This window comes from Mixophyes fleayi, chromosome 7 (assembly GCF_038048845.1).
Source record: "Mixophyes fleayi isolate aMixFle1 chromosome 7, aMixFle1.hap1, whole genome shotgun sequence".
NCBI lineage: Eukaryota > Metazoa > Chordata > Amphibia > Anura > Limnodynastidae > Mixophyes > Mixophyes fleayi.
The window spans coordinates 93,436,878-93,464,808 of record NC_134408.1 but is presented as its reverse complement, the minus strand read 5'-3'; the positions used below and the strand labels follow the sequence as shown (position 1 = coordinate 93,464,808).

Genomic DNA, 27,931 nt, shown 5'->3' with positions numbered 1-27,931 from the left:
TTATATTAGAGAATAAACCTTTTGTATGATGCTGGCTATGAAAGGAGCAGACCCCCTGGAGAGACGACCCCCTCCTTTGGATTCCTTAGATTGAATCAGCCTATGAACTGTTTGTCCTGGAGATACCCTTTGTCTGGAGCTATGGAAGCAAGCTACGTCATTTGCATTGTTCTCTGTAACACTGAATGAATATATACGATCACAGCTGCAGCTGCTAGTCCAGTCTACTCTGACCACAGTTATCTAAAAGATATACTGTTCCATTGGGACCCATGGAAGCGCAGCGATTGCAGCGGTATGTATGTATTTATCTTTTGGTATTGGCTGTACTGTACTTTATCATAATATAATAATGTATTGAATTGTTGACTATTTACATCTGCTAAAAATAAACCACCATGTGCTTTGGATACACATACAATTGATTGGGCAATGCTTATTTGAAAACGATAGAATTACTTTAATAGTCCCTACCACTAGGGGCTCCAGCGAACACCGGGCCTTCAGAGTAGTCCCCGAGTTTCACTGTACTGGCTTGGGAGTTCCTAACATTATAACTGGCCATAACAGAAATTCCGGAGACCAACTCTAATGGAGGAAAGCGGAATCAAATCGTCTCCATTTCAAGTGCTGGCTGGCCATGTTGACACGTGTATAAAATGATCCAGGGATTGGCCCAGCGTTTGTCAGCGCAAGAAGAGGCTTCCAGAGACCTGCAACCTCAGCAAGCTGCCTCTGGCGTACCTCCAGAGCCGAAGTTGAATTTGCCTGATCGATTCTCAGGAAGCAGGTCTTTTTTCCGCAACTTCAAGGAGAGTTGCAGGTTATACTTTCGCCTGAGGCAACGCTCCTCTGGTTCTGAACAGCAACAAGTAGGGATTGTTATCTCCCTACTCCAGGGCGATCCTCAGTCTTGGGTCTTCTCCCTTACACCAACAAGTCCAGCCTTACAAACCGTGGATGCCTTCTTCCAGGCTTTGGGGTTGCTATACGATGACCCAGACAGAGTGGCCTCAGCTGAGTCTCACCTCCGGGCATTAAGGCAAGGATGTCGTTCCGCTGAGGAATATTGTGCGGAATTTCGGCGTTTGTCTACTGATTGTGCCTGGAATGATCCGGCACTGCGGAGTCAATTGCGTTTGGGCCTTACCGAGCAAATTAAGGACTTTCTAGTTCAGTATCCTGTACCCGCCTCACTTGAAGATTTGATGCAGCTCGTCATTAAAATTGACCGTCGATTTAGAGAGCGGAAAACTGAACGTGAGTCATCAATACCTCCTGGCTCATCACCCAGTTCCGATTTTTCTTTTCTTTGCTGAATCCATGCGGCTGTGTGTTTATCGCCTGCCTCCAGAGGAACGCTCCAGAAGATGCTCACTAGGTCTTTGTTTGTATTGTGGCCAATCAGGCCACCTAGTACGTTCCTGTCCCAGTAAGGCGGGAAAACGCCTAGACTCAAGTGCTGGAGAAGTGGTGCGTTTAGGTCTCCAAATAACCTCTTCGGAAAACTCTCTTTTAGTCCCTGCACGCTTAGCCTTCAGACATCGTTCCACTGACCTGTCGGCCTTCCTTGATAGCGGTGCAGCAGGTAACTTTCTGGACATTCTGTTGGCTCAAACCCTTAGAATTCCCGAAGTCAAACTGGATTCGAGCATTACCGCCTGTGGCTTGGATGGTAATCCCCTGGTTGGGGGCCGAATACTCGCCAAGACCCCATTGGTTCGATTATCCGTAGGCGCTCTCCATACTGAAGAACTCACATTCTTCCTGATCACCTGTCCCTCCGCTCCATTGATTCTGGGGTATCCATGGCTGCAAAGTCATAATCCCCTTATTGACTGGAAAAGAGGAGAGATCATCCGTTGGAGTCCAGAGTGCTCAACTTCATGTTTGACCCTGCCTCTCAGAACCCTGCAGCCTAGTCCAGAATTGTTGCCTACACCTTACCAGGACTTCAGTGACGTCTTCTGTAAACAGAGGGCTGATTCTCTCCCGCCTCATCGGGACTACGACTGTGCTATCGATCTTGTGCCGGGATCTAAATTGCCCAAAGGGCGTCTGTATTCCTTGTCTAGCTATGGAACAGTACGTAGAGGAGAATCTAAGCAAAGGGTTTATCCTTTCCTCTAAATCCCAGGTAGGTGCCGGCTGTTTCTTCGTGGCTAAAAAAGATGGCAGTCTGAGACCTTGCATCGACTACCGTGGCCTAAACGAAATCACAGTCAAAAACACTTACCCGCTGCCTTTGATTTCTGTTTTGTTTGATCAGCTCAAGTCTGCCACCATATTCTCTAAGATTGACTTACGGGGTGCTTATAATCTCATCCGCATCAGACAGGGAGATGAATGGAAGACCGCCTTTAATTCCCTCTCTGGGCATTATGAATATTTGGTGATGCCATTTAGATTGTGTAACGCTCCGGCAGTCTTGAAGTATTTAATTAATGACATCTTGCGAGAATTCCTGGGTAAGACCGTGGTGGTTTATTTGGATGATATTTTAATTTATTCGCAGTCCCTGCCTCAGCACCGCCAACAGGTTCGGGAAGTTCTGGAGAAGTTACGTCAACACCACCTCTACGCAAAATTGGAGACGTGCGAGTTCGAAGTCTCCAGGGTGGCCTTCTTAGGCTATATCATTTCTTCATCTGGCTTCTCCATGGACCCCAGTAAAGTCCAAGCAATCCAAGACTGGGTTCTTCCTACTAACCTCAAGGCGATCCAAAGGTTCCTTGGCTTCGCCAACTATTATCGATGGTTTATACGCTCTTTTTCCTCCTTGGTGGCTCCTATTACCGCCCTCACCCGGAAGGGCGCTGACCCAACTAATTGGTCCTCGGAGGCGTTAGCGAGCTTTTCTGCCCTTAAAGTCGCTTTCACATCCGCACCCATTCTTAAGCATCCAGATCCTGAGCTTCCGTTCATTGTCGAAGTAGACGCTTCAGATGTAGGAGGAGGCGCCATTCTCTCTCAAAGAGATCCTCAAAGCAAAAAATTGCACCCATGTGCATATCTGTCCAAGAAATTCTCATCTGCCGAAATTAACTACGATGTTGGGAATCGAGAGTTATTGGCCATCAAGTGGGCCCTCGAAGAATGACGGCATTGGTTAGAAGGAGCATCTCACATTATTACCATCTTCACTGACCATAAAAACCTTCAGTATATTCAGACCGCTGTTGAAGTCGTATAATTGGATGAACGAAAGTATATTGGTTTAATATTGGTTTGCCGTGCGTATTGCGAAGCGTACGCCACGTGTTACGTGACGTGGTGTGTTCGCACGGTAAAATACGCACGCACACACTCGCATTACAACAGTTAGTTATTTATATAATTTCATATTGGTTCTGTTACACTGTAATTCAGGAGCAGATAGTATTCAGTTTATTATTAGTCTATATATATATACATATATATAGATATATGTTGATTATATGTACATTGTAGTGTTATTAAAGGTTTAGGTAATAGGAAAGGTGTCATGCCTGATATCATATTGAAGCCCTAATCATCAGCAGCTGTCCGGTGCAGTCGGCGAAGAGATCGCACATTGCATACTTTAGTTATTGATATTAGAGAGTAAAACCTTTGTATGATACTGGCTATGAAAAGGAGCAGACCCCCTGGAGAGAAGACCCCCACCTTTGGATTCCTTAGATTGAATCAACCTATTACCTGTCTGGCCTGGACCCACCCAACGTCTGGACCTATAGAAACAATCTACGTCATCTCTATTGTTCACAATGAAACACTGACTGTATATATATTAGCTGCATCTCACTGGGGCCTCAGTCAACTCTGACACAATATTCTATACAGAATATTGTCCATCGGGTCCGGTGATTGCGCAGCGTGCGCAAGCGATTGCATTTGGTATGTACTTATCTTTTGGTATTGGCTGTGCTGTACTGTACTTTATCATGATATAATAATGTATTGAATTGTTGACTATTTACATCTGTTAAAAATAAATCACTTTGTGCTTTGGACACACATTCAATTGATTGGGCAATGCTTATTTTAAAACGATAGAATTACTTTAATAATTTGGGGGCTCGTGAGTTAGGAATTACGTTACCGGCAGGTATGCAACGCTTACGATATTCGGTTCCTCAACAAAGGGTGGATGGACGGACGCGTCGCATAAAGCAGGAAAGAACGCAATGCGTCTAATACCTGTGGTTCACTGTGTGTTGCGAAACCGAATGTCCGTTGTTGCATAGACTGAAGGAACGCTAATTAGAATCTAGGGACAAGAAAGAAAAATGTTTCTTTTTATTGTCGTTTTAATGGTTTAAAGTGTATTGCATTGCATAGGGTATGTGTACTTCCTGCTGTGCGTACGCAAACTTCCGGTAGATTTGCCACGTGGTTGAACAATTGTTTTGATAGTTATTATATGCATAGTATAATTACTTGTGAAAGCCTCTGAGACATTATTACGGTTGTTGGGAACTTTCAATTTTCTGCGCAGAAAAGGTGTATAGTGTGCGATTTTGTAACGTAGATACACTGTTTATTGTTGAGGTGCTCAGTTGCTGTCTGACGAGGCGGATTGCCCAACTGAAGGACGGTATACAGGGCAGGTATACCGAATGCGAAAACCGGGTTTTCGCAAAGCGCTACCAATAGATCGCAAGGTTTGCTAATAATTAGTATTGGTAGGCAGTGCGATCCGATCGCACCGTTAGTGCGAATTGGTGAAGCAGCTAGGAGGAATTATACTGGAAAGGCAGGTTGATTGTATTAACTTGCGCTCCCAGCGATAATAAACTCAGCAGATTTTTGTGGTTGAGCCAGGGTATCGAGGAGCTGATAGCCCTTGGGGCCCACAGTGATATTTCTGTATTAGGGAACCTCGCCAGGGGCGAGAAAAGCGAGTGAGCGCGGCTAAAGGAAATACGTTCACCGAGCATAATAGATCTCTAGCGGTGAGTATAGCAACAGAGTTGAAATATTTAGTGGAAAGAACAGAGCATTGCGGTGTGTCTGTGTTTCACATTTGGCCGGAAGGAACAGAGCATTGCGGTGTGTCTGTGTTCCGGGTAGAAAGTATATTGTACAACATGGGTGCTAGGCATACGCTAGAGATTGCCAATTTACTGCCTAAGGAAGGTCTTATTGAGTCAGCGAGATTTCTCATGTGTGCAAAATATGGTGCATACGCAACTGTGTATTGTGACACGTGGGTCGAAATGACCAAAGATTGTGATAGGCCTTTCCCAACAACAGGGAGTTTTAATGCAGAGGTGCTTAATACCGTAAAAGATAAAGTACGGTTGATTAAGTCAACGAAAGTGAGAAATGCACATAATCATTGTTTAAAATCGTGGCAAATGGAAGGTAACACGTGGCAGAGCAGCGAACGCACAGCGGAAGTGAGTGTAAGGAAAAACACGTGTTCAGCGGAAGTAAGCGTACCGGAAACAAGCATTCCGGAAGTGTGCGTTGCGAAGCGTGGCGAACTGAGCGCAAACACGCCCCCGATAAATTTGGTCGGGGCGGGAAGTACAGCCAATACCAAAAATGTAAAAACTGTAACTAGTAAGTTGTATGTTGTTTTAAGTAACGTTAAAAGTAATGTTTCAGGACAAAGAAGAGGAACGGTCCCACCAGCAGGGGCAGCTGCTGAAAATGGTGAGAATAATGAAAAGGTTAACACAGGGGGAGACATCCATTGTACTGCAGCAGCAATTTCAGCAACTAGTTTCAGTGATTTGGTAGACTTACATCCTGTCTGCACAGCAGCAGTTCCCAATGGGAAAGCAGACAGGAATAATGATGTTCCCTTAAAACACGTAGCAAAGCATGATCCATGCACTAGGTCTGAAACATTTTCAATTTTGTCTGATTTCCCTGATCCTAGGAAAGATTTGACCAAATGTCAGCAGTTTATTAGATATTATGGTAATGTGTACGAGCCAACTAATAACGATTGGCGAGTATTATTGAAGACCTGTCTTCCTCTCAATACTGACATACAAAAGTTCATTAAGGATTGTATGTTGGAGGAGGATGAATCCTTAACCGAGGATGATAATCAGGACAATATTAGACATATAATCACACAGTTGGCCACATATTTCCCAGTGATAGTGGACTGGAGTAAAATTTTTAGTATCCAGCAAAAAGATAGTGAAAATGCAGCAGACTATTTTTGCAGAGCTTTGATAGCAATGGGCAAATGTACTGGGGTACCAGACATAAAAGATAATCTATATTACAGAGAGGTTGCTGTTAAAGTTCTAATGGATGGCCTCAGGGAAAACTTGAAAAGAAGGGTGCAAACTTCATTACCATACTGGAAAGGAACCACTGTAAGTGCTCTCAGGGAGTCAGCTATAGAACATGATAAAAGTATAAACAAACAGAAAGAGACACTAAGTGATAGGGTAATGATGATAAGTATCCCAGCACTAGAGGGACTGCACACACGACCACCAGAATACAATCCACATAACAGGAAACCCAGAATAGTGAGATGTTACAAGTGCAGAGAAGAAGGACACATTAGGAAAGATTGTAAAAAGGAAGAGAAACAACACGAGTTGAGGAAGTGTTTTCAAGGCAATAAAATAGGACACCTAGCAAAACATTGTGAAGACATGACAGGGACGTGCTTCTACTGCCATAAGAAGGGACACATGAGTAGGAACTGTGTAGAGAGAAGAATGAATACCTGGGTTGGAAATCACATAGACATCCACAAAGGAGGCGTACACTTCTCTTAGAGGTTCCCCTTTAATTGATTGCACACTCTGTAACAACTAGTATTCTGGGGGAGAAATATAGCCAACTCTAGAGTTAATCTGTGGTGAGCATTAAGGTGCAAAATGTAGAAAGAAACTTATTTTTTTAAAAGTAATCTTTGTTGATTTTGTTTGTTCGGTTTATGTTGTCACATGTTTGTTTTCCTAAATCGCTAGCCGACGGCAAAGAATAGAAATGTTTGTTTTGTTTGCTGTTTTAAGATAACTATCTTGTTTTTCTTTTCACAGATAAAAGGGACACAAAAGAAGTATAGACAAGTGTTTAAAAGGGGTGAGATAGAGAAATAGAAGAATTACTCTTGAAAGACTAATTAACAATAGACAATTGGAACACTCTTTTGTTTTAGGCTGCAGTGACTCATGACAATTTGTTTGGCTGAGAATCATTATCCAACAATGAAGTATGTACATACTTTGCTCCAAAATATCGTTTTATGTATTTCAGAAAAAAAAAAATGAGTCACTAAGAGTACATTTTCACATTTCTCTATTATAAGTTAGAAAAGTCCGTTGAAAAGGTATGTAGTCAATGAGATACCGAGTTCTTAATGAACAAATGACGGACGACACTGGATTGCACTGTTAAGAACCCCTAGTCAAGTATGGGGAGGGGTCATAGTTAGCAAATAGCTAAGGGGAACAGTGGAATGAATACAGCCATTTCCCCATAGAGTCAGAGTCCAATCCAGCTGTCATTTTGTTGTAAAAATCTCCCTTTCTACATGTATGTTCGTATTCAAACCTTTGTATTCCCATCATTCATTGCTTTCCTATTTCTCATTCTTTACACAAACGCTACTCTCTCGCTCTCTCTCTCTCTCTCCCTCCCTCTCTCTCTCTCTCTATCTCTCTCTCCCCCCCTCTCTCTCTCTAACTCTCTCTCTCTCTACTTCGCTCTCTCTCTCTCTCTCTCTCCCTCTTTCTCTCTCTCTCTCTCTCTCCCCCCCTCTCGCTCTCTAACTCTCTCTCTCTCTACTTCGCTCTCTCTCTCTCTCACTCTCTCTCTTTCTCTCTCTCTCTCTCTGCTCTGGTAGAGATAAAATCAGACAGTCTTAACAATGGGGCTAAAACATATTTTATGTTTTTACATAAGACAAATTCAGAGATACACACACTAGATTGACATGAGTTACAGAAACAGTCAGGGGTTTTGTTTTCATGTGTATAGAAACTGCTGATTTTAAGCAGAAAGGTTCTGTTGTGGAAATACGATTCATGTGTTATAGATTGCATATCTGTTTTGTTTTTTTTGTTTTGGCTCGTGCCTCCTGTACAAAAATGTGCCTTTATATGGATGCACAAAGGGTGGGCAGGACAGGAGGACAGAAGAATGCTAGAGGTGAGGCATACAGATATGCATCTCTGTATAGAACATTGGAGTAGGATTTTTACCACAAGATACGGCATAATGTGAAACCCTAGAAAATGTAGAATTTTCATGTTTTATAATTTTCACTGTTAGACAGGCATGTACTGGATACTGTTATATTTGAAGAAAGTGTTATAGAAAGTGACCTCTTTGCCTTTCCCACTTAGTCAAGTAGCTGAATATGAGGTACTGAGAATGACATGTGAGTTGGCAGAGGGAAAATCGATTGATATACATTGGTCTTTAGCATTTTTCTAGTCTAGAGGGCGATGTTGAGGTGACTGAGAAATCGTTTTATAGCAATACCAGCACATGATTAGGACACTACATAGAGGACTTTATACAGTGACACAGTTACCAACTGAAGTAGCTGCTAGTAAGGTCCACACTTACACGCACAACCATACAGGGCTGTCACACCAGGGAGAACATAGCTGTCAAATAGACAACAGGGTTTTATGTGACAGCTAACAAATCTATGTTTTGTTTGTTTTTCGTTGTATTGTTTTAGTTTTAAAAAGGTGAACACACACACACATGCACGCATGCACATATTGGTTAATATAGGAAGATTTGTGTTACCTGAGGGATAAACTGTCTGGAAGGTGAAGAGATGTGGTGAGGAGTCTGGTGGACTCTGGAGAGATGGACAAGGTAGACTAATAGAGCCATCCCATATCCCTCCTGCTGATGGGTTTTCCTCCAGGTAAAACAAATACACATCATCCAATTACCACCATGCAGGATCCTCAAGTATACACTGGTGTACCAATGAAATATGTCTAGGTAGAGGTGTATTGAAATGTGTCTAATGTATTACTGTTTCATACTCAAAGCTTTTGTTATTTAATGTGATAGTCCTAGAGTTATAATAGATGATAGGGGTATTCATGTTATTGATAATAGATGTATAATGTATGAGTAGTGGTAACAAATCACATACTTTCAATTAGCCATAAACCAGTGTGAACATAAAGTAGTGGTACTCGGTAGAATGAATTGAATAGAATAAGAGTTGGAACTTGATTGAAGTGCCACTAGTCCTTTCCCGCTACCAAGAGATCACCCCTGGGCAGACTCCTAACCTGTCAGTTTTTGAAATGTTCTTGACCCCTCGTGAGATGAGATTGTAACTGGGAGGCTAGGTTAGACCTTGAGAGAAGGTAAATAGTGAGACAGCAACTGAGAACGTCCAAAACACTGTTTCCTGAAAGGTCACACTAACTGTCAGGATGTTGGATCAGGAGAGTAAGTTGTGGAGCAGAAATTTCTTAAGCTTAGGTTATTTGCCAGACAGGTACCAGGTGTAGGCTACCAGCCTCACGGCTTTAAGGGTAGCAGAGACACGCTGGTGCCCATACCACCCACTGCAGAGGGGCCAACACTCAGAGAAGGGTCCAAGGGCACTCATGAGTCTGTACTGGAAGGCCTCGAATGCAGTTAGTAGCACCTGAGCCAAAGGCTAAGACTGTTGTCCAGCATGAAGTTGTAGTTTTTCCTCTTTTGTGTTCTCTCATTTCACTCTCTTCTCAGGACGGTTAATTCTTTTGATTATTAGCAGGTGACAGAGACTGGTTCGGGTAATGATAAGGAGGTATTGGGGAGGAAGAAGTTAGTAGCATAATCAGTCCGGCCAATTACTCTATTCAATTCAGGGGTAAAGGAAAATTTGGAAACCTTGGAGCTTGGAGAAAGTGCGAGGGGCTATTGTCTGAGTAGCATTACGTCCGTAAGTACGGCGACCCCATAGAAAAAAAAAAGAGACACACCCAGCGATGCCAGTCCAGTAATATTCGGACTTGAGCAGGCATCCTTGAGAATGATAATCATTCTTGGGAGGGTAAGGTTTTAGACCAAACAAAGTGCTGGGCGTGCTCACGCGTGCCTCAGTGATTATATCAAGTAGGATTAGTTCTCTTTCCACTAAATATTCTTGAGGTACCCGAACTATGGGTGGGAGGTCACTAGGGAAAAAAGTAGGACACCTAGGTCCCTTAGTCTGAAGTCTCCCAATGCTTTACAAGCCGATTACTGTTAAATCTGAGTATTGGGAGACTGGGAAGAACGAACAGACAATAGCCCGCCCACAAGTGTTGATGAAAAGAACTGGTGACATTATGAGATGTGTGTATATTAACGCAAGTTGAAAGAGATTGCATATGACATTATTGATAGACATAGGATGATGCTATTGATGAACATGAAGTGTTTAAATGTATTCTGAGCTTAAAGACATGCGTTGGACAGAAGAACCTGTTAAACTTGAAGAACTGTAGTAGAGAATTCTGTATAGCTGATACACGTTCTACTGTACCATGTACCTTTCCAAATAATGTATTAAGTGTTTTATTGCACCCTTGAAGGGCATACAAAAAGTTATCTCCAAGCTCCAGAAGTGTACGGTTTATAGTAAAAGAAGAAGTCGTTTAGAGGATTAAGACTCTCTCTTATGATAACTTGTTTAGACCTACAAACAGTGTGGACATACACCAAAGGGGATTTGTATTACATAACAATGAAACGTGGTACTGAGATCCTGCTTATAACATCTTTAAGGTGATAGTTTATTGTACTATCAAAGGGTGGACTGTTGAAGTCGTATAATTGGATGAACGAAAGTATATTGGTTTAATATTGGTTTGCCGTGCGTAATGCGAAGCGTACGCCACGTGTTACGTGACGTGGTGCGTTCGCACGGTAAAATACGCACGCACACACTCGCATTACAACAGTTAGTTATTTATATAATTTCATATTGGTTCTGTTACACTGTAATTCAGGAGCAGATAGTATTCAGTTTATTATTAGTCTATATATATATACATATATATAGATATATGTTGATTATATGTACATTGTAGTGTTATTAAAGGTTTAGGTAATAGGAAAGGTGTCATGCCTGATATCATATTGAAGCCCTAATCATCAGCAGCTGTCCGGTGCAGTCGGCGAAGAGATCGCACATTGCATACTTTAGTTATTGATATTAGAGAGTAAAACCTTTGTATGATACTGGCTATGAAAAGGAGCAGACCCCCTGGAGAGAAGACCCCCACCTTTGGATTCCTTAGATTGAATCAACCTATTACCTGTCTGGCCTGGACCCACCCAACGTCTGGACCTATAGAAACAATCTACGTCATCTCTATTGTTCACAATGAAACACTGACTGTATATATATTAGCTGCATCTCACTGGGGCCTCAGTCAACTCTGACACAATATTCTATACAGAATATTGTCCATCGGGTCCGGTGATTGCGCAGCGTGCGCAAGCGATTGCATTTGGTATGTACTTATCTTTTGGTATTGGCTGTGCTGTACTGTACTTTATCATGATATAATAATGTATTGAATTGTTGACTATTTACATCTGTTAAAAATAAATCACTTTGTGCTTTGGACACACATTCAATTGATTGGGCAATGCTTATTTTAAAACGATAGAATTACTTTAATACCGCCAAAACTCTAAATCCTCGACAGGCCCGCTGGGCTTTGTTTTTCACCCGATTCAACTTCCTTATCACTTACCGTCCAGGATCAAAAAATACTAAGGTTGATTCTCTATCTCTGAGTTTTATGGCATCCCATCCTCAGCCCCCTGACCCGCAACCAATAATTCCCTTGACCTCCATTCATGTCGGTCTAACTCAGGATCTTGGGGCCACACTCTGCCACTTCCAGAAAATTGCTCCAGCTCAGACACCTGCTGATAAATTGTTTGTCCCAGTTCATCTGAGGAAGTCGGCCATCATTGAATGCCACGACAACTGCTCAGCAGGTCATCCCGGTATCAAGAGGACCATAGAAATACTTTCCCGCTGGCTTTGGTGGCCAACCTTGTCTTTGGATGCGGAAAACTATGTTCGCGCCTGCCCAGAATGTGCTAGGAACAAGTCTTCCAGAGTCCGTCCTCCAGGTCAACTTCTACCCTTACCAACTCCAAACAGGCCATGGACCCATATTTCCATGGACTTTGTTGTCGACCTCCCTTTGTCCTCGGGTCATAACACCATTTGGGTAGTTGTTGATCGATTCAGCAAGATGGCACATTTTATACCCTTGCTCAAATTGCCGTATGCCAGAAGTTTGGCCACCTTATTTATTACTCATATCTTCCGTCTCCATGGCCTTCCAGAAGACATAGTCTCGGACCGAGGGTCCCAATTCATTACACAATTTTGGAGGTCTTTCTGCAATTCCCTCGGAATCAAAGTTAGTTTGTCCTCAGCTTACCACCCTCAGTCAAATGGTCAGACGGAAAGAACCAATCAATCTTTAGAGCAATTTCTGCGCATATACATTTCCAAGTTTCACGATAATTGGTCCTCCCTCCTATCCTGGGCAGAGTTTGCTTATAACAATGCTTGCCACTCTGCAACACGTACCTCCCCGTTCTTCTGCAACTTTGGGTTCCACCCGAAAGCGAACTCTCTCTCCTCTGCTGTTACCATTGGTGATCCTGGAACACTTGCCTTCACTGCCAGGTTGAAGTCAGTTTGGAAGAAGGTACATTCCGCTCTGTGTCAAGCTTCTCTTAGGTCTAAAGCCTTCGCTGATCGCCATCGTGGTCCATGTGCATTAAAAGCAGGAGATCGTGTATGGTTGTCCACACGGAACATCAAATTGAGACAACCCTGCAAGAAACTTGGTCCTCGATTCATCGGGCCATTTTTGATTGAGAAGAAAGTAAATCCAGTGGCATTCCGACTCAAACTACCACCATCTTTAAAAATTCCCTGTACTTTCCATTGTTCTCTTCTGAAAAAAGCCGTTGCTCCCAGCAAACACAGTCAATCGTTGTTAGGAACCCCTCCAGCCGGCACAACACAACCCGGAGTCTACTCTGCCAGTCAGGTGTTCACTGGAGCCCCTGATGGTGGGGACAGACTGGGCTGCAGACTGACAGAGGGTCGTGAAGTGTGTACCGGCTGGGGAGAACCCAGGCAAGAAGAGTCAGGTCCACGCAGAGGTCAAAAGGTCGGCAGCAGGTAACAGTAACAATGAACAAGCTGAGGTCAGAGGTCACAGGCAAAGTAGCAGAACGGGTAAACGAGCCAAGGATCAGGGTCACAGGAAACACAAGCGAAGTCAAATACGAAGCCAAGGGTCATACACGGGAAGTCAAAACGTAGATACAGGAACTGGAACAAGCAGGTCAGCAGACTGGAGCACAGAAGCTATAACCGGCAATGAGGCAGCAGACCTCATTGCCTTAAATACAACCCACAACCAATCAGAACCTGCCCCTAGACAAGGCCACACTTGTAGGCTAATTGCCAGCACCTAGCAAGACCAATCAGGGCTTAGCCCTGAAATCCACACCTGCAGGCTAATGCCTGCTAATTCAGCCACAGGCTAAATCTGCCTGATTGTCGCTAGAGCGCATGCGCGCCTGGCTGCCAGGACACGGCGCTGAGGAAGCGTCCGACCGTTGCCTTGGCAACGGCCGGGAGTTGGAAGGAAATGACGTCCCGGTCGTCATGGTGACGGCCGGGACGTTGGGACCGACAGGAAGCGAGCCGCGGCGGCTGTGAGTACCGCCGCGGCTCGTGACAGTACCCCCCCCTTGAGGAGGGGTTAAGGAACCCCGACATCCCGGTTTCCTTGGAAATTTTTTAAAGAACTCCTTCAACTGTTTAGGAGCACCGAGTTGTCTCCGTGGGATCCAAGACCGTTCTTTCAACCCACGATTCCTCCACTGCACTAGGAAGTGCACCTGACCTTGCACTTTTTTGGAATCCAAGATCTTCTGAACAACGTATCTTGGTGATCTGTTTGATTTTCTCTCAGGCAAATTTGAAGACTGGATTTGAGTAGGATATAATACCGGCTTCAACAGAGAACAGTGAAATGTGTTGGGAATTCTTAACCTAAATGCAACAGAATTAACCTGCTTGATGATAAGGAACGGGCCGATGAACTTGGGACCCAACTTTTTGCAAGGCTGTCTGAGTTTAATGTTTTTTGTAGACAGCCACACTCTCTGGCCCACCTTGAAGGAGCAGATGGTACGGTGGCGATCCGATTTTTTTTTTGCGACAACTGAAGCCTGTTTCAGAGATGCCTGTACTTTCCTCCAGATAACTCTGAGATCTCTTGCAGTGGAACGGATCTCCTGGACACCAACTGGGTTAAGCGAATACAGGGAGTTAGATCTGGGGTGAAAACCATAATTGCAGAAAAACGGAGAAGTTTTAGTAGATGAATGACAGGAATTGTTACAGGCAAATTCCGCCCAAGGTAACAAGGAAGACCAATTATCATGGAACTCTGACGTGTAGCATCGCAAAAATTTTTCCAAGGACTGGTTAACTCTTTCGGTCTGCCCATTAGACTGAGGGTGATATGCGGATGATAAACTAACCTTGATTCCGAGAAGGGTACAGAAAGATCTCCAGAATTGCGCTATGAACTGAGAACCCCGATCGGAAACTATGTCAGTAGGGAGTCCATGGAGCCGGAAAATATGTTGAATGAATAAGACGGCCAAATCCCGAGCTGTAGGGAGTTTGGGTAAGGGAACGAAATGGGACATCTTGCTGAACCGGTCTACCACGACCCAAATGGTATTGTGTCCTGCAGAAGGTGGTAGATCCACTATAAAGTCCATGGACAAGTGGGTCCATGGTTTTCCAGGTGGTGCCAAAGGAACTAACTGGCCTATTGGGCGGATCCTAGGAACTTTGTTTCTGGCACAAACCTCACATGAGAGGACATGACTCCTGACGTCAGCAGACATAGATGGCCACCAGACTGTACGGGAAAGGATTTCTAACGTCTTGAAAATTCCAGGATGCCCTGCAACCCTACTGTTATGCGCCTCTGCAATAACCGCCTTCCTTAGATGGACTGGAACAAAGAGACGTCGCTCCGGAGTAGTATCAGGGGCTAATTTCTGGAATCTCTGAAGTGTGATACTCAGATCTTGGGTCAACCCGGCATGGATTACAGAAGGAGGAATAATCGGCTCTGGGATAGTGACTGGAATGTGGTGTGCCGAGAAACTTCTGGAAAGGGCATCTGCCCGGACATTTTTGGAGCCTGGTCGGTAGGTGATCAGGAAGTTAAACCGGGTAAAGAATAACGCCCACCGGGCCTGTCTGGGATTTAAACGTTTGGCTGACTGTATATATTGTAAATTCTTGTGATCGGTAATGACAGAGATCTGATGTGAAGCACCCTCCAACCAATGCCGCCACTCCTCGAAGGCCCATTTGATTGCCAATAGTTCTCTATTACCGACATCATAGTTGGCCTCTGCTGAAGAGAACTGACGGGAGAAATAAGCACATGGGTGCAGACGATTAATATGAGGATCCTTCTGCGATAGGATGGCACCGGCACCGATGTCAGAGGCGTCGACCTCAAGAATAAATGTCCTAGCTGGATCCGGATGTCTAAGGACCTGAGCGGAGACAAAGGCCTTTTTCAGGCTTTCGAATGAGGCTGCTGCTTGAGACGACCAATTAGTTGGATCCATTCCTTTACGGGTCAGAGCGACAATGGGAGCCACAATGTCGGCAAAGTTGTGAATGAATCTCCTATAATAATTGGAGAAGCCCAGGAACCTCTGCACCGCCTTAAGATTGTTGGGTTGCACCCAATCCAAAATAGCCTGGACCTTAGCTGGATCCATGGAGAATCCCTCAGAAGAGATTACATAGCCTAAAAAGGATACCCTCTGTACCTCGAACTCACACTTTTCCAGCTTAGCGTACAGGTGGTTCTCTCGTAATTTCTGTAGAACTTGTTTGACGTGAGTCTGATGGGCGGGCAAAGATCTGGAATAGATGAGGATATCATCTAAATAGACGACCACGAAACAACCAAGGAATTCCCGAAGAACTTCATTGATCAAGTCCTGGAACACTGCAGGTGCATTGCTAAGGCCAAACGGCATGACCAGATACTCGTAGTGGCCAGAGTGCGAATTAAATGCCATCTTCCACTCATCTCCTTCTTTGATACGGATGAGATTATATGCTCCGCGAAGGTCGATTTTAGTGAAGACAGTAGCCCCTCTTAGCTGATCAAACAATACCGAGATGAGAGGAAGGGGATAGGTGTTCTTGACTGTGATATGATTCAATCCCCGGTAGTCAATACAAGGTCTTAACCCTCCGTCTTTTTTTGATACAAAGAAGCATCCTGCTCCTACGGGAGACTTAGATGGCCTGATGAAGCCTCTCTCCAGGTTTTCGTCGATATACTCCTGCATGGATTTTGTTTCTGGAGCAGAAAGGGAATATAAATGCCCCTTAGGTAACTTGGAACCAGGAATAAGTTCGATGGCACAGTCAAAGTCACGATGTGGCGGTAAGGTATCAGCAGCCTTCTTGGAGAACACGTCCCAGAATTCATGATACTGTGAGGGAAGCCGCTCCGGAATAGGCTGAATCATACGCAGAGACAGTGACAAACAAGACTGTGTACAATAAGTACTCCACTTGACAATCTCTCCTTTTACCCAGTCTATGACAGGGTTATGACAGGAAAGCCATGGGTGGCCCAAGATCATAGGAACCGACGAACAATCGATCAGGAAGAAGGTGATTGACTCAGAATGGAGAGCTCCGATCTTCAACTGTAGTGGCGGGGTCTCCCAGGAAATCTTGCCACCAGGCAACGGACCTCCGTCTAAGCCACAGACAGTAATGGCAGAGTTGAGTTTTACCATCGGAATTCCGGCAGAGCGGGCAAACCCAATATCAAGGAAGTTGCCTGCGGCTCCGCTATCAATGAAGGCCGACAGGTCCACGGAGCGAGCCCGGAAGGTGAGCTGTGCAGGGATTAATACAGCATTTTTCGGGGAGATAATTTGCAGACCTAGGTGAACTTTCCCCTCATTCCCTAGGCATGGTCTTTTCCCGACTTATTTGGGCAAGAACGGGAGAAGTGGCCTTTTATGCCACAGTATAGACATAGACCTTGCGAACGTCTCCTGTCTCTCTCTTCAGAAGAGAGACGATATGCTCCTAATTGCATAGGCTCCTCACCATCCTGGGAAACAGGAACGAAGGCGGATGGAGGTGATGATGTTTCCTTTTCAGTTTTCCGCTCCTTATATCTCCTGTCAATTTTAATGGAGAGGTGCATCAGATCCTCCAGAGAACTAGGAGACGGGTATTGCACCAAAGAATCTTTAATCTGTTCAGATAGGCCGAGACGGAACTGACTTCGTAAGGCAGGGTCGTTCCATCCACTATCAGGTGACCATCTACGGAATTCAGCGCAGTATTCTTCTGCCGACCATCGGCCTTGTTTCAAGGACCGTAGATGAGCTTCCGCGGAGGCCACTCGATCCGGGTCATCATACAGTAGACCCAGTGCCTCGAAGAAGGAGTCTACGGACTGCATGGCCGGACTGGTCTGCGGCAAAGAAAACGCCCAGGACTGGGGGTCACCCTGTAGAAGGGAAATAATAATCCCAACTCTTTGCTGCTCTGAACCGGAGGAGCGGGGTCTCATCCGAAAATAGAGCTTGCAGCTCTCCCTGAAGTTCCGAAACAGGGTTCTATTTCCGGAGAACCGATCTGGTAAGTTCATTTTGGGTTCACAGATGGGACCTGGAGTCGGTTGTGAAGCTTTTGTGGCTTCTTCTTGAACAGACATACGCTCAGCCAATCCCTGCATCATCTGATACAAGGACTCAACGTGGCCTGCTAGGGTTTGTGCCGGAGACGGTGTGGATCCACTTGTATCCATTCTAACCTTGTCTCCGTGAGTGGGCCGGTTATAATGTTAGGAACCCCTCCAGCCGGCACAACACAACCCGGAGTCTACTCTGCCAGTCAGGTGTTCACTGGAGCCCCTGATGGTGGGGACAGACTGGGCTGCAGACTGACAGAGGGTCGTGAAGTGTGTACCGGCTGGGGAGAACCCAGGCAAGAAGAGTCAGGTCCACGCAGAGGTCAAAAGGTCGGCAGCAGGTAACAGTAACAATGAACAAGCTGAGGTCAGAGGTCACAGGCAAAGTAGCAGAACGGGTAAACGAGCCAAGGATCAGGGTCACAGGAAACACAAGCGAAGTCAAATACGAAGCCAAGGGTCATACACGGGAAGTCAAAACGTAGATACAGGAACTGGAACAAGCAGGTCAGCAGACTGGAGCACAGAAGCTATAACCGGCAATGAGGCAGCAGACCTCATTGCCTTAAATACAACCCACAACCAATCAGAACCTGCCCCTAGACAAGGCCACACTTGTAGGCTAATTGCCAGCACCTAGCAAGACCAATCAGGGCTTAGCCCTGAAATCCACACCTGCAGGCTAATGCCTGCTAATTCAGCCACAGGCTAAATCTGCCTGATTGTCGCTAGAGCGCATGCGCGCCTGGCTGCCAGGACACGGCGCTGAGGAAGCGTCCGACCGTTGCCTTGGCAACGGTCGGGAGTTGGAAGGAAATGACGTCCCGGTCGTCATGGTGACGGCCGGGACGTTGGGACCGACAGGAAGCGAGCCGCGGCGGCTGTGAGTACCGCCGCGGCTCGTGACAATCGTCCTCTAAAAAACCTCGGCCTCTGCTTATTAATGGAGACCACGAGTTCATCGTTGAAAAAATTCTGGACTCAAGGAAGGTTCAAGGGCAGGTCCAGGTTCTAGTCCATTGGAAGGGTTACGGCCCAGAAGAGCGAACTTGGATACCCCAGAAGCGTCTCCACGCTGAGAAACTACTTAAGGAATTTTTTAGGAAGTTTCCCACTAAGCCTGGATGTCGGGGTTCTTTGACCCCTCCTCAAGGGGGGGGGGGGTACTGTCACGAGCCGCGGCGGTACTCACAGCCGCCGCGGCTCGCTTCCTGCCTGCCCCAGCGTCCCGGCCGTCACCATGATGACCGGGACGTCACTTCCCTTCAACTCCCGACCGTTGCCGAGGCAACGGCCGGACGCCCAGCAGTGTAGCGCCGCTTCCCGGCAACAGGGGACAGCCAGAAGGACCTAATAGCCTGCTGGCTATTAGGCTGTAATTATTTTATTAGTCAGCTCCTGGGAGTAGTTGCAGAGCTAGGCTCTGATTGGCTCACCTGTGTATTTAAGGCAATGAGGTCTGCTACCTCATTGCCGGTTATAGCGTTCTGTCCTCAGTCCTGCTGCCTGCTTGTGCTATCCGTTTGGTTCTTGCTACCTTGGATTTGACTACCAGTGTTTTGACCCCTGCTTGTTCTTGGACCTGTGACCCCTCTCTTCTGACCTCGACCTTTTGCCTGGATTTCGGATTTTGCTTCTCTGCCTGTGTGTCTGACCCTTCGCTTGTCTCTGGATTTTGCATCTGTGCCTGTGACCCTTTGACCTAGGATTCTGCTTAACTGCAGCCCGCCAATCACTCCACTCCTGGGTACTCCTTTAAGCCAGTATACGTTACTCGACCCTCGGTCGGCCCACAGCCCAGTCTGTCCCCACCACTAGGGGCTCCAGCGAACACCGGGCCTTCAGAGTAGTCCCCGAGTTTCACTGTACTGGCTTGGGAGTTCCTAACATTTATAGACTGAATGTTTTGTATCTTGCTGGATGGTACAGATAAGTTCTACTAAGGGTGTTGTTTTTATTAACAATACAAAGATACTGAGTAAGCCAAGTATATCCTAACACTACTTGTCTGGGAGTGCTAACTCTATTACTACCCAGCCACAGACACAGTGAGGACCAGCAGAGCACCATTTCTTAAACATGTGAGGTGTCAAACCTTGGGGAAAAGTCTTTGTTATGTGTGAGAAAGGTCAGGGGCAGGGCTGGATTAAGGGAAGGGAGGCCCCCGGGCTAAGGGTACTGTGAGGGCCCGCCTCCCCCATGTGCCCCCCCCAACCCATGAGGCCCCAGTCCGTGACCTTACCTCTTTCCGTTGTTCCACTCCCTGCAGTGCTTATGCGGCATGCTGTAATCTCCTTACTAAGGAGATTACTGCGTGCCGCATAAGTACTACAGTGACAGCAGGCAGCTAACAGCATAACATTTGCTGTTAGCTGCCTGCCATTCTCCTTGAACAGGTGACAGTCGGAGCCGGGTGCAGGGTCTCCCCCGACCCAATAAATGTCGGCGGGTCCCCAAGCTGCCCTGAGGCCCCTGGGCTGTAGCCCCTTTAGCCCTATTGTTAGTCTGGCTCTGGTCAGGGGGATAGTGTCACTCACTGGTCCGCTGGTCCCTCTGGCTCAAGATCTAGGGCTCTCTCTGCCCTGCCGGCGCCCGTGCAGCGCCGCAGTCGTCCACCATTGTAGCTATGCGTTTGCGCATGTGCAGATCGGAAGTTTGGTAAAACCTCCGCTCTCCTCTCATTGGATGACTAATTACCTCTCACTATTTAAGACTCCCTCGGCCCTACTACCTTTGCCTGTTCTTGGTCCTCATTCCTCTGAGGTAACCAAGGAGTCCGTTGCTCCTGTATCGTGTTACCTGCCTGCCGTGGAAATCTCCTGTGCATTCAGTGGTTATACCTGTCAGCTGCAGCTCGTTCCATGCTACCTTGTATCGCACCTGCAATCTGGACAAGTCTCTACTCCACGCAAATGGTGATACCTGTCAGCTGCAGACCGTTCCACGCTACCTTGTATCGCACATGCAATCTGGACAAGTCTCTACTCCACGCAAGTGGTAATACCTGTCAGTCGCAGACCTCTCCACGTTGCCTTGTATCACACCTGCAATCTGGACAAGTCTCTACTCCACGCAAGTGGTAATACCTGTCAACCGCAGACCTGTCCACGCTACTTTGTATCTCACCTGCAATCTGGACAAGTCTCTACTCCACGCAAGTGGTAATACCTGACAGCCACAGACCTCTCCACGCTACCTTGTATTGCACCCGCCATCAGGAAAAGTCTATACTCTACGCATGTGGTAATACCTGTCAGCCGCAGACCTCTCCACGCTACTTTGTATCTCACCTGCAATCTGGACAAGTCTGTACACCCCTCCAGTGATAATACCTGTCAGTCGCAGACCTCTCGACGTTGCCTTGTATCACACCTGCAATCTGGACAAGTCTCTACTCCACGCATGTGGTAATACCTGTCAGCCGCAGACCTCTCCACGCTACTTTGTATCTCACCTGCAATCTGGACAAGTCTCTACTCCACGCAAGTGGTAATACCTGTCAGCCGTAGACCTTTCCACGCTACTTTGTATCTCACCGGCAATCTGGACAAGTCTCTACATCACACCAGTGGTAATACCTGTGAACCGCAGACCTCTCCGCGCTACCTTGTATTGTACTGCAATCTGGGCCAGTCCCTACTTTTCGCCAGTGGTGAAATCCATCTACTGCAGTATACTCTCCTAGTGTCCTATATTATTACCACCTTGACATTGCGATCATTATTTGCTGTTCCTGTACAACTTCTACTCTCCAGAGGCTATTATATTCTTCCAGTGTGTCTCCTGCTACCCAGTTCAGAGAGCCATCTGACCCCATCGTGTATTGCTGTATTCCGTCCATTTACCAGATTCTCCAGAGGGCCGCGACCTGCACAGTGAAAGCCGCTAAAACCCATACTTCCTTGCGGGAGTTCCTGGAGAAGACCAGCCGCTGTGTTAGACTCCGCGCCTCTGGTGGGTAATTGCCAGCTATTGATAAATTCTGGGTCGAGAGTCCTAGTGACCGTGGCAGATAGTAAGGAAGAGATTTGTTCAAATTGTCTCAGTTTGTTCCATTGAGCCAGTGTAAGGGATAACGTGGAATGTGTTATACAAGGCAGAGATGGGGTCCATGCAGCGATTCGATTTTTATAAAGATATTGTGCAAACAGAACATATTTACATACTTATAAACTTTTGAAACTGATTCTGGCATCAAAGTTCATTCATGAAAGATTCATGTTGTCCAGCGCTCAAAAACAAACAATATAAAAATCACTATGTGTCAGCATATACATAAAGGATAATTTTGTTTGGGAGTTGACCACTCCCTCCAGGTGCTGCATGCCTTACAAAATGGAGATTGAGGGAAGATTTTAAATGTGACACCCTAAATAAAATTTGTTTCACTGGCTAGGGACTCACCTACAGGAGATGCCTTGACGCGGCAGGTGAGCTTATATCCCAATATAGCTATATTGTGCATAAAATTCTCCTTTATGTATATGCTGACACTTAGTGATTTATATATTGTTTGTTTTTGAGTGCCGGACATTTTTCTTTTGTTTGAACTTGCACATTGGTCTCAATTGTCCTTGGCTGCCGTCTCAAATGATTTTATTCACTTGTACACATTTCATTAATTAAAGAAGCGCCCCTTTCCCCTCTTTCACTAAATTTTAGATAGTTTGTTTTGGAGTTGTGATTTATATATTGTTTGTTTTTGAAGTTATGATGCTGCTGCAAATTAAGTAAAAAATGACAACGTGTAGCCAAACATAATTCTAAAAGCATTCAGAAAAACAATATTTAGATTGATAAGTTGAGCGATATTCTAGTCAAATCAAAAGAGACAAATACATTTTACTGGCATTACATTACAGTAAGGAATAATTAATTCTGCATCACGAATTTATACTTAAAGTCTAAGTTTATATAAAAGTCAATACCTGTGCTATGTAAATCATATTGTTTGGATTTACTTCATTTGTAAACTTGTGCGACCAATCTGTGGGGGAAATCAATCTTCTACGTTGAGTCGAATGAAAATGTCCGACTTTGTTTATTTACATGTACTATGGTATCTGAACATCACAGATTTTCTTGCAGGGTGCAAGGTGCGAGAATTCATCTCTGGTGTTACATTGCTGCAGACTGCCTCTGGAATGATCGTGAAGGGACTCCCCCCTGTGACTGTTAATGTGTGAGTGCTATTGCACACACATATATATATATATATCTATATATCTATATATATATATATATATATATATATATATATATATACATTCACAGTGTGATCAAAATGTACATTAATAATCGCATATTTTTTTCATATATCATATTGGTATTACAGAGTTGAAAACACAAATGTTTGTTACTGTGATTATTATGCCATTAGAGTCTAAAGCACGGTTGCTCAGTTGCTAGCATTTCTGTATATTTGAGTAGGCTTACTCCAGGTGCTCAGTTTTCCTCCCATACTCCAAAAACATACTGGTAGGTTAATTGGCTGTTGACTAACCGTAGTGTTTGTGTTTGGAAATTTAGATTGTAAGTTCCAATGGAACAGAGACTGATGTGAATGACAAATATTCTCTGTACAGTGCTGTGGAATTGGTGGCGCTATATGAATTGATGATGATGATGATGGAAGTGTTCTTCTGTATTCTGTAAAGTGAGTCACAACAGTGGTGCACCTTTTCTTAGAGTTGACAGATTTGATGTTCAGACTAAATCCCCCTTCAAAACAATAAAATAAAATAATATATATTGTAACAAAGGGAGGCATTTACCTGACAAGATACAGAGAAAGCATACAAGCAGAGTAAGACATTGGCGCAGTTATGCACCTAGATTGAGGTTAAACCAGGTAAAGACTTATGTGTAGTTTAAAGTTTGGTTAACTTACATGATTTGAAAGCTCCTTCCTCTCAGCAAACAGACAGGGTGTGTCTGTTAGTGCAAACAGAGCCAGCCACCTGCCCATCAAGCTAAGGCTGGGGGAGGAGTATCATGTATAAAAGCTTGCTTGTGTCATTTGTTCACTAAGACCAAGGCTGGGGAAGCTGGCTGGTCTTGAGAGAGCTGGTCTATGTCTAGCTAGCGTTTAGGGTCTCCATAATTGCTGTGAAAGTCATACGGTGTCAAATACATTTTAACCATCCTGACAATAAAGCTGCATAACAAGAAGAATTTGTACGTGTGTGCTTCAACAGTAGCGGGCTCTTGCCACAATATATATATATATACACATATAAAAACGTATATATGTGCATGTACATTCAGAAAGTGTGTGTGAATATATATTAGTGTATGCTTTTAATTTCACAAATATGATTCCAAAAGTAGCTCCAAACAAATTTCTTACTGTTTTGGTTATTTTAGCTGTTCCTGGATACAGCAGAAACTTCACCATTTCTACGTCATCAGTAGTTAGACTTTCTGAAATTTCATAAAGCAGGATCCTGTGAGTTTAAAAACAGATAATTGAATTAATCAATGTTTAAATATTCACTTTTACAACATACACACCTGCATATATACCTCCCATCTGTCACAGTTAAGGACTCAAATACATTTTTTCCCATTTTGGATCTGATACACAGATAAGGTAGTTATTGATAAACTCTTAGGGCAGCACAGTGGCTTAGTGGTTATCACTTCTGCCTCACAGCACTGGGGTCTTTAGTTCAATTCCCTATCATGGCCTTATCTGTGTGGAATTTGTATGGGTTTCCCCCGGGTGCTCCGGTTTCCTCCCACACTCCAAAAACATACTGGTAGGTTAATTGGCTGCTATCAAATTAACCCTAGTCTGCGTGTGTGTGTGTGTGTGTGCGTGCGTGTGTGTGTGTGTGTGTGTGTATGTTACGTAATTTAGACTGTAATCTCCAATGCGACAGAGACTGAGGTGAGTGAGTTCTCTGTACAGCGCTGTGGAATTAGTGGCAATATATAAATAGCTGATGATGATGCACTCCTCTAATGGCTCCACTTGCTTGTTGCTAGAGGAAAGTGCCATCAGTTGCTACCCAGATCCTGGCATGCTGAAAAATAGACTGGCTTGTGACTGACTAGTCACAAACCATTTCATAGCTTGAACTCTGACACTATTAACAACTTAGTGGGTTGGAAGTGTCTGTTAGATCTTAATGACAGTTTTGTTGTGGCTCTTCCCCTAGCAATGAACAATTGCCAGAGAGCTTGGGTCCTCTATGCAGCTTCCCCTATGAAAATTAGCATTTATTTTTTTTTGTTTTAAGGATGTGATACTTCTATGTATGCAGTCTATGTTCTTGCACGCCTATAATTTTTAAAAAATATTATAGGTGGTATCTCCCAGGAGGAGTGAAACCTTGGGTAGACCTGGAGGTAGCGTGTACTCCAGAATTCCCCTTGACAGATCTTTTATGGATACCTGTCCAGTGGAGACCTCCTGTGGAGACCTTGCCGGCTCTTATCAGAGATATTTTGACTGTGTGGGATCGATTATGCCAGAGTACCAAGGGGCTGTTGCGTCCCACGATGGGTGTGTCTCTATGGGTGATCGCCAAATAAATACCGGACTTGAATCTTTCTGGATGGATTGGTAGGGGTATTCGGACTCTAGGACACTTGCTGGACTCGGGTGGGCTCTTCTCCTACTCACACCTCAGTGCCCTATATTCGTTGCCCAAAGGTGACTTTTAGAAATACCTCCAAATCAGGCATCTATTAACTTCCTTGCCGTTCAGTATTCCGGCAATAGGCCCTCCTTTAGCCAGGTATTACTCCCCATTAACTAAAGGTAGTAGTAGAGCCAGTATTACCCTCTGGTATAAAACCTTATTGAGTCTTGATATCGCTCCTAAGTCTAAACCTCAGATCCAATGGGAATCAGACCTTCAGTTAGATTTGTCAGAGGAAGACTGAGAACATATTTTCGCCAACTCCTTTAAAATGTCCAAGTGCCTTAATCACACTGAGATGTTGGTAAAATTATTGAATAGAATATATGTTACCCAGACAAACTTCATAAAATCTGGCCTTCCATATCCCCACTATGTTGGCGTAATTGTTCTGAGCGTGGTGATATTTTCCATATATTTTGGTCATGCCCTGTAATAAGGCCTATATGGAATAAGGCCTTTCAATTGATAAGCTCAGCCCTTCGTCACTCGGTCCTCCCCACACCAGAGTTAGCTTTATTGCAATATTATCCCCCCTCTCTTCCCAGTTGGGATAGATAAGTGACAGGCCAGATACTGATAGCAACCAAACCAGTTATAGCTCAGGCTTGGAAGCAGCCTCTCCCCCCTACTCTGGCCAAGGTAATCTCCAAAATTAATTTCAATTTCGAAATGGAAACCCTGGGTGTCCCATATTCCACGTCAACATCGTCCCCGCTGATTAAGTGGAGAGCCTGGCATAATTATGTGACAGATGGGGAGGGAAATCCATCACGTTCGCTTCCCTCGCCCTCTAATGACAATGACGCCTGTGAATGATCTTTTGTTTGATGGTGTGTAAAGTATTAGTCAAGCCAAAGGTACACACTGTATAGTCAGATACATTTGATTTTGATGCTGTATTTTTTTTTTCAAGTATATTGTGTATGTGTTCCATCCCCTTTATGTACCCTTTTCCCCCCTTTTTTTTTTTTTCTTCTGTACCCCTTTTGAAAAACCTTGAAAAACCAATAAAAATTTTTATTCATTAAAAAAAATATATATATTATAGGACAGTTGGTAAATATAGTGCAAAAGCAAAAATACCAATAAGACACCTATATCTCAAATACACTTTTATAAATGTACCTAAATATGTACAACCCATTAAGGATCAGTATACTTTACCACTTCCGGTAGCTGTTACTGTATACTTACCAACTTTTTACTCTTTCCCTCCGGGAAATCATGAGGGGGAGGTAAAGTGTGAGGACAGAGGGGTGGTGGGGCACTGCGAATCGCATTGATGCAAAAACAGGGACAAAATGACGTGATTCAACACAATTTGTGGCATAGAGGCTCCCATCCTGCCCACTTCACTGGAAAGTGAGCAGGATACAGGAGAATATCCTGGTCTCCCGGGAGTCTGGGAGATCTACCAAGAATTCGGGAGTCTCCCAGACATTCTGGGAGAGTTGGCAGATATGCACTAATGTAATTGCTGAACACGTTTACCAGCACAACACTGTAAAACTCCATTTTAATTTTTTAAACCATGGAAGAGTTTTTACATTTTGCTGCTGCAGATTCTGAATGTGAAATATATTGGATAGAATTTTTTGGGTACAGATGCTCTGCACTATTTGTTATTTGTCAAATCAAAATAAATATTCCAAAACCTTGTCAGAAATTACTTAAAATGAAAAATGAAATTATTCCATTTTAAAACAGTATTCATATCTAAGCTCAGGTTTGCACAGATCAGTGGCGCACGCAGGGGGGTTTCTGAGTCTCCAGAAACCCCCCCTGCGCTAACTAAGTGGCCGCTATAGCTGCACTGTCCTATATAGCAGCCACGGCGTGTCTAAGAAGCGTTCGCGGCGGTGCTGTATACACTACATCACCGCCGCGGACGCTTCTTAGACAGCGCCGCGGCTGCTGTATAGGACAGCGCTGAAGAAACGGAGCTGCTGCTCTCACGACCCCCCGACAATCCTCCGTTCGCCCCTGCAGATGTAAAACATTACCCACTGTTTAGTAAAACCACAATTTTTTTTAGTGATTCTTTTTGGCAGTTTTCAAATCATGAATTTACTAATAGTAAAACGCTGGTTTTCAAATCACCACATTAGACAGTGCTGTCCAGATTTTTTTACATGGTATGAATACAAAGGGTGAAATATATACACTTATTAATTATAAAAGCAATCAATATTAATTGATTAAGGGACATCATTAATAATGATCCTATGGGAGTAAAAATTTTTATGAATATATTATGGGGGGCAAAATAATGTGTGATTTTAAAATGATAATTAGAGGGCAATATTATTTTATATTTCAATTTTGGGGGCAATACTATTTGATGATGTGGGCACTATTTATGCACACTTGTTGCACTACAAATGTACTTGCATCCATGTGCATATATACTACATCTATAATTATATTATACACAATTTACTTTATTTCAAGGTCAGTAGCTTGCATTTTAGCCTCTGACATCAAAACAAACTAAATAGAATTGGTTGCTTGGCCTCAGTGTCATTTGGCTGGATCTTTGGCCAA

General features: G+C 44.4%; 1 protein-coding gene across 1 annotated transcript in view; it reads right to left on the bottom strand.

The window, feature by feature from the left end:
• Positions 1 to 27,931, bottom strand: part of LOC142097890 (caspase-8-like) — a 69,646-nt gene that overhangs the window by 24,777 nt on the left and 16,938 nt on the right. Inside the window, exon 3 of the mRNA XM_075180126.1 lies at positions 24,085 to 24,181. Within this exon, the coding sequence (XP_075036227.1) occupies positions 24,085 to 24,181 (97 nt within the window). The remainder of the gene's footprint in view (positions 1 to 24,084; positions 24,182 to 27,931) is intronic.